This window comes from Pseudonaja textilis, chromosome 2, assembly GCF_049901715.1.
Source record: "Pseudonaja textilis isolate UNSWEBS1 chromosome 2, rPseTex1.2, whole genome shotgun sequence".
Taxonomy (NCBI): Eukaryota; Metazoa; Chordata; class Lepidosauria; order Squamata; family Elapidae; genus Pseudonaja; species Pseudonaja textilis.
The window spans coordinates 206784909-206796953 of NC_141991.1; the positions used below are offsets into that span (position 1 = coordinate 206784909).

General features: G+C 35.7%; 1 protein-coding gene across 1 annotated transcript in view; it reads right to left on the reverse strand.

Moving 5' to 3' along the window:
• The window catches only part of HSD17B4 (hydroxysteroid 17-beta dehydrogenase 4), a 56460-nt gene that overhangs the window by 24902 nt on the left and 19513 nt on the right, over positions 1-12045 (reverse strand). Inside the window, exons 12-17 of the mRNA XM_026720372.2 lie at positions 7989-8095; positions 5914-6150; positions 5059-5110; positions 3478-3549; positions 1470-1573; positions 851-916 (exon numbers count right to left, since the gene is read on the reverse strand). Coding sequence (XP_026576157.2) covers positions 851-916; positions 1470-1573; positions 3478-3549; positions 5059-5110; positions 5914-6150; positions 7989-8095 — 638 coding nt within the window. The remainder of the gene's footprint in view (positions 1-850; positions 917-1469; positions 1574-3477; positions 3550-5058; positions 5111-5913; positions 6151-7988; positions 8096-12045) is intronic.

The window sequence follows — 12045 nt, forward strand, 5'->3', positions numbered from 1 at the left end:
CACATCAAGCTTCTGGGAAAAGGTGGTATTTATTTAAAAAAATAACTAAATAATACTATCATATTGTCCTTTAAAATGAGCAAGTCCTTAAATGACACACTGCGGTGCATCAACAAAAATGTCTGGATGTACAGGTAGTTCTTGACTTAATAACAGTTCATTTATTGAGTGTTCAAAATTACAGTGGCACTGAAAAATGTGATTTCTGAACATTTTTCACAGTTACTAAGTTTTGCAACAATTACGTGATCAAGATTCAGATGCTTGGCAAGTGGTTCATATTTATGACTTTTGCTGTGTCCAAAGGTCACATGATCCCCTTTTGTGACCTTCTGACAAGCAAAGCCAATGGGGAAGCCACTTAACAACCAGATTACTAACTTATCAACTGCAGTGATTCACTTAACAACTGTGGCAAGAAAGGTCATAAAATGGGGCAAAACTCACTTAAAATGTCTCATTTAACAACAGAAATTTTGGGCTCAATCATGGTCATAAATTGAGGACTACCTGTACTTTATGTATGGACATACCCTAAATAGGACTCTTTTAGATGCGAATGTTTTTATTTAAAGAACCAAGTTCTATAAATTGATGTTTAAGGCATGTTTTAAAAAGGTAGCATTGAGGAAGGGGGGTGTTTTCAGTAGAATATAAGACCAAAGTTAGTCCAACACCCAAATGAATTCAAGCAACTAGCTACCAGCTAGTACCGCTCATAAACTCTGTATTGCAAAATTCTAAAAATCATTGACTCCTTTAATTTTAGTAGTAACTTGGTATTTCTAAAAAATGTGAAACGAGACTCTTCATAAGAAATTGTACTTTTCGCTAAGAAGTAAATATTTACCTGATTTACGGTAGTGGCATCAGTGATTACAGCATCTGGTGGCCTCTTGGGGGCCTCCACTGTGACCTAAACGAGATGAACGAATAAATGAACACAGAAGAAGGAAGAAAGAAAAGAAATATTCTTTTTCTTTATGAAATGTTAGTTATTTCATAGTTTTACACAAACTAGTGAACTCTAAAACTTTAAGTAGAGCGGACAGTTTCTCAAGTAGAGAGCTTGTACTGAAAATTACAAGAGGTAGTACTTAGAATCTAGAGTCCAGAAGGCAACCAATTGGTCATTAGGTACACTGCAAAATCTTAAGCTGAGGTAATAATACATCGAAGTAAAATTAGTTCAAAGATAAGCAACCTGACCACTCTCCCTAAATAGCAAATGTTGTCATGGAGTTTACTTGCAGTGCCCTTCCATCAATCTTACTTAGCACAACCAATGCAATAGATACTTTTTGAGAGGCTGGTGGTAGGGAACATATTATGAGGTGAATGGAACTTAGTGGAGAAGGGAATCAACTTCCAAGCAAATGAACTGAATTCAGGGAGTAATTACTTTTATGACTGCTAAGTAATTGGCAGTATGTTTGAAATTCAGTAGCCTAACACAAAACTCATATTACCTTGGCTTTCTCAGATGATCGCTTTCCACCAAATCCTCCGGCTCCAACAACAAAGACAGAGAATTGATTATAGCACAAAAGATCCTTTCCATGGTACGTGTGTACTAGAGAGGAAGAGAAAGCCAAAAAAGATGCCTTTTTATTTATTTATTTTTTAAATGAATAGAGTAGCCTGGGTGTAATACACTTTTCAAAGGTAGAAACCTTAAATCATTGGGGGAGCATTAACTTTGCTGAAGATTCAATCTGGAAACTGAAATATTCATGCTTTGAGCTTGTATTATTATTCTATATTGTTTTGAAACTGATATGACACTAAAATGATTGATGATTCTTAGAGATGCTTTTGCTATCCTAGACTCTATCACTGGCATATGGAATATATCACCATGACTAGAGCTATGAATGAACTGAGTATTAGGTGAGCTAATTATAAAACACTAGAAGGGGAAGATTGGCTTCTGTTTTACAACACTGATAGGCATAAAACTGGCTTATGGCTCAGGAATTCTGGGAATTGAAGTCCATAAGTCATAAAAAGATCATCATTGCCCACTCCTGGCATAAGTAATGTGTATAGCAAATGCTGGTTCACTATAGTATTGAGTTGTATGGTATTATATCCATGACTTCAGGATGTTTTTTTTAGTTCAGTGAAGGGAAGAAGAATGAACTAGAGTTATTTTTCTGTCTTCAGAGGGAAGATAGGAGGGCATGACTGTTCTGGCAATGTCCAGTACAAGAACTGGACTAGAATGAATTAGAATTATTTTTATAGGTTTAGTTTCAATTTAATAGGATTTTTAACCAAAGTCACTTTGTTCTTTTGATACTCCCAGGATCTTACTTAATGACTCCATCATGCTGGAAATGATAAATTTCACCTCATTCATTTCAGATGACAACCTTGACTTAGAATCACAATTGAGCCCCAAAAGCTTTGCCCCATTTCACAACCTTTTTTTGCCACATTTGTTAAGTGAATCACTGCAGCTATTAAGTTAGCAACAATAAATGAATCTAGTTTCCCTATTGACTTTGCTCATCAAAAGCCCTGGGAGACTGCAACCATCATAAATATGAGGCAGTTGTCAAGCATCTGAATTTTAATTATGTGACCACAGGGATGCTGCAACCGTCCTGTAACCTGGTCATAAGTCACTTTTTTCAATGTTGTTTTAACTTTGAAAAGTCACTAATTGAACTGTTGTAAGTCAAAGACTACCTGTATTACTCAATATCTAGCTCTTACCTCGAGGACTGGCATATTCAATGAGAGCCCTACAGAGCTAATACTTTGGCCCAGCTGAACATCCCTAGCACATCTAGAGGAAATTTAGTTACATGAGGCTTTTCCATATGCTCTATCGCTTTTCCTCCTGAGATCAGGAAACTAGCTACTGGTCATTATACAATTTTGACTGATGCCAGCTCTATATCATTTTTGGTTTTGAATATTTTTTTTATTTTCTGGCCTGACTCTTTATATAAACTAGATTTAGACTTTATTCTACCCATGTCTTAAAATTTGTGGCTTGTTTTCATCGTTCACTTTAAGATTGCAACAAGCAGGAATGGCTGAAAAGAATTGTAAAGGTATTTTAAAACAGTATAGCAGATGACTTTTAAAATATATTTATGAATATGTTTATGTGAAAACAAGAAGAATGTTTGATTGGGATAAGAGGAGCTAGGCTTCAATATGCCTTCATAACCGTACGTTTTCCAGTTATATACAAACACACAGATTACTACTTTTTCAGATTATTACCTAAACATTGTAAAATTGGAACAACCACAATATTACATTGTGTAAATGGAATGCTATGGAAATGGTTTGGAAAGCGGGTCAAAACTGAAGCTTCTGATAAAACTGAGTGTTTCCAATTCATTTTATACAATTTTCCCTTGAGATGGCTTCCGGGCTTCCAAGTTATCATCAATGAGTTTTCAGGGCAGTTTCTATCCCAACCCCTCTAGCTATCCATCACAAAATCCAGAGAATTACCATCTAAGAGTATAAGAGCTCCTGACCCTTTATCAAGAATGTCAGCAATAGTGGTTTGTGAAGTCAGTTTTCCTAAAACATAAAACAAAATTGACAAATGAGTACTCAAAAAAAAAACACAAAAAAAAACAACTAGATATTTTTCTGTTTTCTTCACAGAGTATCAATGATTATTATTAATACAGCACAGAACAGGTATTAAACATAACATTATTTGAACCAAGGACATTTTAGGGCAACAATCAAGTACAGTCAAGAGGGCAGATGCCAACCATGTGATTGAAGTTTCAATACTTTTTCATTTCCATTATGATACATATAAAAAGGAGGCAGGGTTCAATTGGAAAGTTGTGGCAATCATTTGAACAGCTTGACCCCCTTGCATGCAAAAGAAGCACCCTTCTGCACCAAAACACTAACTCATCTTACAAAAACATGGCCTTCAGAAGCGTTGGAGTTTCCACTTCCATTATTCCTAAGTGGCCCAGATCAGGAGTTGCCAACCTTTTGGACCTCAGGGACCATCAAACTCATAATTTTAAACCCTGGGGACCACTATTATGAATTTTAACTGACGGTGGCTTGCTGACGTTGGTGGGAGAAAGAGATCTGACCTAACCTCTCCCTCCCTCCCTCCCTCACACACACACAAACACACAGAAGCAGGGGTGAGATTCAAATTTCTTAAAAACCAGTTCTGTGGGTGTGGCCTAATTTGTGGGTGTGGCTTGGTGGTCATATGACTGACTGGGTATTGCTTGTATGTAAATATTATAAATATTTATATGAATATTGAATTTTTTATTTTAAAAAAGCAACTTTTATCCAAAATCAGGCAAAGCAGGCAGGCAGACTGAGTTGCTCACAGAATCACAGATTCATTCAGAGATCTATCTTTCTGCCATCTGCTAGCTGTACTGCTTCAGTCCTAAGGAAGGTTCAGCTCTTAAAAGCAGAGCCAAAGATCTAAAGGTTAGCTAGAATGCAAGAAATCCAACAATTTCCTGCTTTTTAGCTGCTCTAAATCTCCCGGCACAGCAGAACATCTGATGGTTGGAAAAAGGAAAATAGCAATTTAGCAGGCAAGTTTTCCAGATAAGGAGTGGGCGGGGAGGGTTCCTGTGGACCATGTGGGTGGCGCAGCCTTGTGTTCCTGTGCAGTCTGGATTAATTGCTTTGGGGGGTGCTCTCGGGGTGACATTCCTCTGTGGACCACCAACATTTTCTCACGGACCACTAGTGGGCCATGGCCCACCAGTTGGCGACCACTGGCCCAGATTATTTGAACCTTAACCAATTTTGGAGACACTAAATTGAAGATCATATTGAATACTTGCTCTGCTCTTTGATGCATGATAATACTTAGAACATTTCCCCTTAAGGGCAGGAAGAACGATATATCTTAAATATAGCTCTACAGTATTCAGAAGTGGTTCTATTCCAGTGGAACTCTTATTCATATAACTACAGAGAAAGAAAAACAATAAGCATTCTAGAAAAAAAGAAGAGATATAGTGTAGTACATTCATGGAAATTCAATATATTTCCTAATGGAGCTAATTAGATATGTGCAAGTCTCACCTGATGTAGGAAACGGTTTGTACAACTCCAAATATTGTTCACCATGTAAAGCCTAAGGGGAAAATGTATTTTTCACAGAATATAGAACTATTTCATTGAAATATGTACCAAACTATTTTCTTAAATACATTATCAGTTTAATTTGGCAAAGTGGGAGGAAAAACAGGACTAAAGTTCACATTGAGGATTTTCCCAATAAAAGGCATTACTTTTTTTATCTGTTGAAAAGTAATGAAAGTAATGAGGCATTACTGTTTTATGGCCTTGTAAATCTTCAGTGTCTGGAAGTGAATATGCCATTAGATGCAAAATATCCTTATCTTTTCCAAGGGTCCAATTTAAAAAGTAGTTTTCATTTAATTCAGTTCCTTTTTTTCCCTTTCACTAAACTTTCAGTGACTTAGGTATTTTTTTAAAAATCATATTATCAGTATCCCTTGTAGTTTATTTTTTCTTTCTTCTGAAAGTATAAATTAAAGTGTAAAATACCTCAAGCTCATTAGTACTTCAGCCTGGCTTCAAAGAAGCATTGAAAAACACCTACGTGAAATGTCTAGCAGAGCATATCCAATTACTTTGTTATTCCATCCCAATAAAATTGTTACTGCTGTGATATTTATATTAATCCTACAAAATTGACTACACCTGACTCCCAAACTTCCACATTATCTTGGACACTGAGGAAAAATGGGAAGCCAAACAATGGATTTGGTACTTAGATTTTAACCAGATTTTAAAGATATATAGATATAGATATTAAAACTCTTTCCATTTCCTCATTTTGTACTAGTAATGAACATTGTTTTCTAATAGGTTGTAACATAAAACAAATTAGTTGTTCTAATGGATCCTTACTCTTGTAAAATCAAAATTGAATCCTGGAATACTCGATATGCTACCATCAATCATGGAACCTTGAGCTGGTATGACTGCAAAAGTTGGAAGGCAGCAAAACTCTTCACTCCCTTCGAACAGGAATTTCAGACTGTCCGGATCCTTGGTGGACATACCCACTCCAAGCGCATACAAAATGGGCTGCAAATGAGTGTATTCATATGTAAACTCAGGGAGCTTCTGGCCAATGCATTTTGCCTGTGGGTATTAAATGCACAAGTTACTTGTTGATTTAGATATTTAGCTAATAATATTTGCCATTCGTTCAAGGAGCTTAAAGTGATTAATGTTTGTAAATAAATACTTTCCATAAGTGATGATAATCATCTCTAGATCTTTCAGGAAAACATTTGGTTCTCATTTCTCAGACAATGATTTTACATATTTTAATAGCATCTATTTTATTTATATAAATAATAACACACTAAGCATTTTATTGATGAATACGTTTTTACTGACTAACATATAGGGCAACATTATTGCTGAACCCTCACTGCCAGTAATTCTAGTGAGAGTGAGAAACTCCTAATGTAAATGAAGGTATGGATGAGTTATAAAAATCATTTTAGAAATTAGTGTATAATCCTAATAAATCTTATCAAGATTTAAATCATTCTAAACATAACAAATTATTTCTTTGATTCTAAGTATTAAAATGTCAGGAAGGCTGAAGGAAAAGGTGTTATAGGTTAATTATAACCGCAGAGTCAAATGAACCCTTATTTCAATATCTTTATGTAAGGTATCAGTCCAGACTTCTATTAAAAACCATATGTGGAAGATGGTGTCAGATAAACAACAAAATAACACAGTTGGACGGGACTTTGGAAATCTAGTCCAACCCCTCAAGCAGGAGATCCTATATCAGTCTAGACAAGCGGCTGTTTAGTCTTTTCTTAAAAGCCTCCAGTAATGGAGCACCCACAACTTCTGAAGGCAAACTGTTCCACTGGTTAATTGTTCTCACTTTGGGGAAATTTCTCTTTAGTTCTACGTTGCTTCTCTCTTTGACTAGTTTCTATCCATTGTTTCTTATCTTGAGCCTCCTGGTGTTTTGGAAAATAGATTGGCCCCGTCTTCTTTATGACTGCCCCTCAAATATTGGAAATAAAGGATACAGGACCTGAGTCTTTTATATCTGGCTCATTATTTACCTCACAGTTGGCCCCTGCCTGATTATCTCTAACTGGATGTGACCTTTGACAAACTCTAGTGTTCTCCTTTCCCAGTCTATTTCTCAACTGAGAAACATTTGCCCACATAGATAGCTCCAATTAACAATTCTTGTTATAGGAATTATTTTATTAAGCAGAATGATCAAATATTCCCCAAAGTGATCATTATATTTGATTGTGGAAGTCTAGATGGCATCTACAAAAGTGGGGAAAGCAGGGGAAAGTCCTGTTGTCAAAATGAAAGGCAGCTAATGTGTTGGGATTCAGCCACATTTCTACCATGTCTTTTTAAACTCAATTCTTGTATGATTAAAAAACAGGTTCCATTTTCCTATTTGCAAGGTGACCAAGCTACAATTTTTATTATCATATTCTGCAAAATGAAATGTAGTAAGACAGCCTATAAAGGTACAAATAACCCTAGGATAATAAACGTCATCTTTATTCTTTAATTGTTTAAAAGACATTGCTACAGTATATTACCTGGGGTATTCAATTACAATATTAGAATTATGAATTAGAATACTTTTATTTTTGGCAGAAACTGTACTTTGTATTAGTGCTTGGAGAAATTAAATCTACTTAACAAAACAAATATTAAGAGTCAGAATTTTCCAGAACAAAACCAATTCATCTCTCACCTAATCAATTTAATGGTTCTTATAAATGCTATTGTTAAATGTTACAAGGAAGAAAACAGTTAAGAGCAACAGAAAGATATTTTTGTTCCTCTGTCATTTTGAAATCAAACTTTTAAGGCTATACACTGCATCTTCTGATTCACATCTGTAACAAGTTTCTTGTGGTTCTGGAAAGTGGAATGTCTTCAAATACAATAATGCGCATATGCATTTTACTTACAGGGTTAATGACTGAAGAGGATGTGGGTGCACTGTGGCCTATAGGATTTGGAGACACATCCTGAGACTCTATTTGATTTAGCACAGCATTTAGCATAACAAGAGATTCTGGAAATAGAAAAATATAGTGGTTTCAAAACTATAAAAAAGAAAATAGTCTTTCCATAAGCTACCTCTGGAGCTGTAACACAATCAACACAAGCCTTACATGGCATTTTATTTCACACGCAGAGGTCTTGTTTCTTTAACTGCATCGTATTTGGAATGTCAGATATATTTTGTAAATGGCAGAAGTGTTACTTGATTTGAATGACTAAGAAACTGTCTATAATTAAGCAGGGATGATATAGGACTGACTGCTGTTCCTATATGTTGTGCTAGTACAATATAAATGAATGGCTAACGTTCACATGGGTGCTTTGGAAACTGCTTTTGTCTTCACAAAGGAGGACAGGTAGAAGCGGATTCCAAAGAATAACACTGAGGCTAAAAATCACTTGAAGAAAGGGACTCCGTCTGTATTCCTAAACATCGTAAAACATGTTTCAATACTTTTATAGGCTTGATGGGATGCAAAACTATTGTTTTGCAAATGAGGGTGGTGTAAGGACATTTGTAGATTGTACATATATATTGTATTTCTTAGCCAATGCTATCACAATGAGTGACAGGTTGTTCTTCAATTTGGTTTAATTCTATACCTTGTTCATATTGTTTGTGTGAAGTGAAACAAAATAGAGGTTCAGTGTGAGCAATAAAAAGATCTATTTCTATCCTGCTTATTTCTTACTAGGCCCAAAACAGGGTGCGGGGGAGTGCAGTGTGCCCACCCGACCCCATTTTGGGCCTAGGATGCCTCCCTGCAGTGTCCTGGGAGTAAAAACGGGGTCGTGCCACATCCCCTGTGCCCTGTTTTTGCTCCCATGAGGTTGCAGGGAAGTTTACTAGGCCCAAAATGGGGCACTGGGGATGTAAGTAAGTAAGAAAGAAAGAAAGAGGGAGGGAAGGGAAGGGAGAAAGAAGGAAAAGGAAGGAAGGAAGGGAGAAAGAAAGAGGGAAGGAGGGAAGAAAGAGGGAGGGAAGGGAGAAAGAAAGAAAGAAAGAAAGAAAGAAAGAAAGAAAGAAAGAAAGAAAGAAAGAAAGAAAGAAAGAAAGAGGGAGGGAGGGAGGGGAGAAAGAAAGAGAAGGAGGGGGGAGGGAATGGAGAAAGAAAGAGGGAGGGAGGAAAGGGAGAAAGAGAAAGAAAGAAAGAAAGAAAGAAAGAAAGAAAGAAAGAAAGAAAGAAAGAAAGAAAGAAAGAAAGAAAAAGAAAGAAAGAAAGGGAAAGTGAATGAGATATGGATGGATGGATAGATGGATAGACAGATGGATAGAGGGAGGGAGGGAGGGAGAGAAAAAGGAGAGGAAGGAAGGACCACAAACCCTGGCACTAGATGCAGCTTCAGAGGATGCTTTGAAACAGCATAGAAATCCAGGGTTGGAAGGGACCTTGGAGGTCAACTAGTCCAAACCCTACTCCCTAGAGCATTGTTAAAGTGAGTTTCTTTCTTTTGACCATCCAGTCACATGACCACATAGCCATGCCCACCAAGCCACACCCACCGAACCAGTAGTAAAAAAAAAATTGAATCCCACCACTGGGATCATATATGATGTTCATATATGATGTTTTTATGGTGTACTCATTCCTTGTTACTTCTGTATCTCATTTTAACCTAAAAGTTCACCATGACCTTCCAACTGAACACAATAGTTAAGACATGGCAACTTGAAAACGAACTTATGAGCTAAGAGAATTTTACTCCCAAGCGTGAACCAATACAACATAATTGGCTACTCTTAAGATATGGTAGACCTCCATATAAATATATATCCGAATTGAACACTGTAGTAATTTATTACATTATTGATTATTCACTTCTTTAATAATATTTTTGGCCAAAAATGCTATAATTATCTAGCAAGGAAACATACATAACATTGATCGGTTAAGGCTTATAATCATTTTAATAAGATCATTAAAAGAATATTTTTTGAAATGATACAGAACTCAACTTTTCAGGCTTGTTAATCTCAGAAAAATAAAGTTTAGATTATGCATTTAGAGACTAAATATCTGCATATCATTTTGAGCCACAATTTATAATTCTAAAAAGAATGGTTAATACAGCCTGTGCTTAGCATCTTTCTGGGGGAAACAGTATCAGAGTTGATATTAGACCCCAATTTGGGGATTTAGTAAACCAGAAGAATTAGTCCAGAAAAAAATCATAAATTCAATATTAGTCTTATCCCCATGTATACAAATAGCAATGTTGGGATTAGAAGTGGTCCTTCCAACAGTAAATATAAGGGTAAAGAAAGCAATAATGTTATGTTGTAAGAATATAATAATATAGGAATATGCCTGATGCTTATTTGGCACAACAATGCCTTCACAATGTAATAGTCACAGATGAATGAATTAATGTTTAAAACTATTCTCACTATATCAGGAACTTCTGAATGATATAAACTAGCATATATTATTGAAGAACTATTTATTTTTTTAAAGATTTTAGACAAGAGGGAAAGCAAGTATGAAAGCTTAAGTTAGCTAAATAGTATCATTTTTTTAAAGAAGGACAAGAAATGTCATAGTATTTACAGTCTCTTACATCACTGAGAAAAGCCTTGACAGAGCTCTGTTCTCAAACAATGCGAACAGTTTATTTGGATGAAAGATAAAAAAGATTACTAATTACAGATCACTTATGCATTTGTAATAACTTACAAGTGAAAGATTTGATCTAGTGCAAATTTTATCAGGAACCTAGAGCTAGATTCACCCTTGTTAATCCAAATGAATCAGTCTAGTTTAGAAGAAAAAAAATCTGATTAGTTTTCCTTATTTCAGTGTCTTCAGGCATTAAAAGTTTTTTTTAATTGTCTAATTTTCTAATGCTCTTAACACAGAAAAATGAAATAGTCTATCAGGTATGTGTAGCATTTTTCTCTTCCTCTTTTACTTATTCTCAAGGTGAAGATTCAGAAGTTGAGCTCTCACCCCAAAACCATGCAGAATGCCTGATTTAGTAGAAAACTAAAAGACACACTATACATAACAAGCTATATTCTTATTGATGTGTCAAAATCAAAAAGAATAATGCAAAGCAGAACTAATAATATTTGTATCAGATATCATGACTTACCAGACTCTTTACATTGATTATATGCCTGAAGTCAGTGTCAACTCTTAGCAATCTGGCCCTAATCTTAAAACACTTGCATATTTACTTAAGATACCTATTTATCATACCTAGGTAGCAATGGTCTGTGTGACAGATTGTCCTATTACTAGAAAGGACACAAAGATGAGGGGAAAGTGCTTGAAATCACTCTTTTCTGTGTTAAGTAATCAGGGTTTAAAAACATAGGAAGCAACCTTACATTAACCCAAATCATTCATAAATTTAACCCAATACTGTTCACACTGACAGTAAAAAAATTTAAGGATTTGGGGAACATCCAGATCCAATTCTTGAATTTACTAAGGAGGCTTACTGAATGCAAAGTATGTGTTGAATTCCTGAACTATTGCTCAACTATTTAGAAATAAATTATATTTTGTTAATGAAACAAATTAATGACCAAGGATTTTTATAGAGTGGTGGGATTCAAATAATTTAACAACTGGTTCGCCCAGGGTCAGGTTGGTTGTTGTGGAACGTGTGGCTCAACCAGACCCTGGGTGAACTGGTTGTTAAATTACTCTCCCCCTAGTATCAAAGTGGATCCTGAGCGCTGCACTGCAAATGAGAAAGGGCAATGGAGCAGCTGCATGAGGGAAGGAGGAGCAGGCAGAAGAGGGAAAACGGCCTTCTCCTTCCCTTACACTGGCCGTTCCATTGCCTATTTCTCCAAACTAGTTTTGTACACTGTAATCGCAGCAAGGATATTTTACTTTTGTTATTGGAAAGTATATGTAGATACTTATGCAGAAGAATGTTTAAAGAGGTTGTGAGAATACACCTCAATGTTTAAAATAACTCTGCATTTGAACAATAATCTTACTTAAA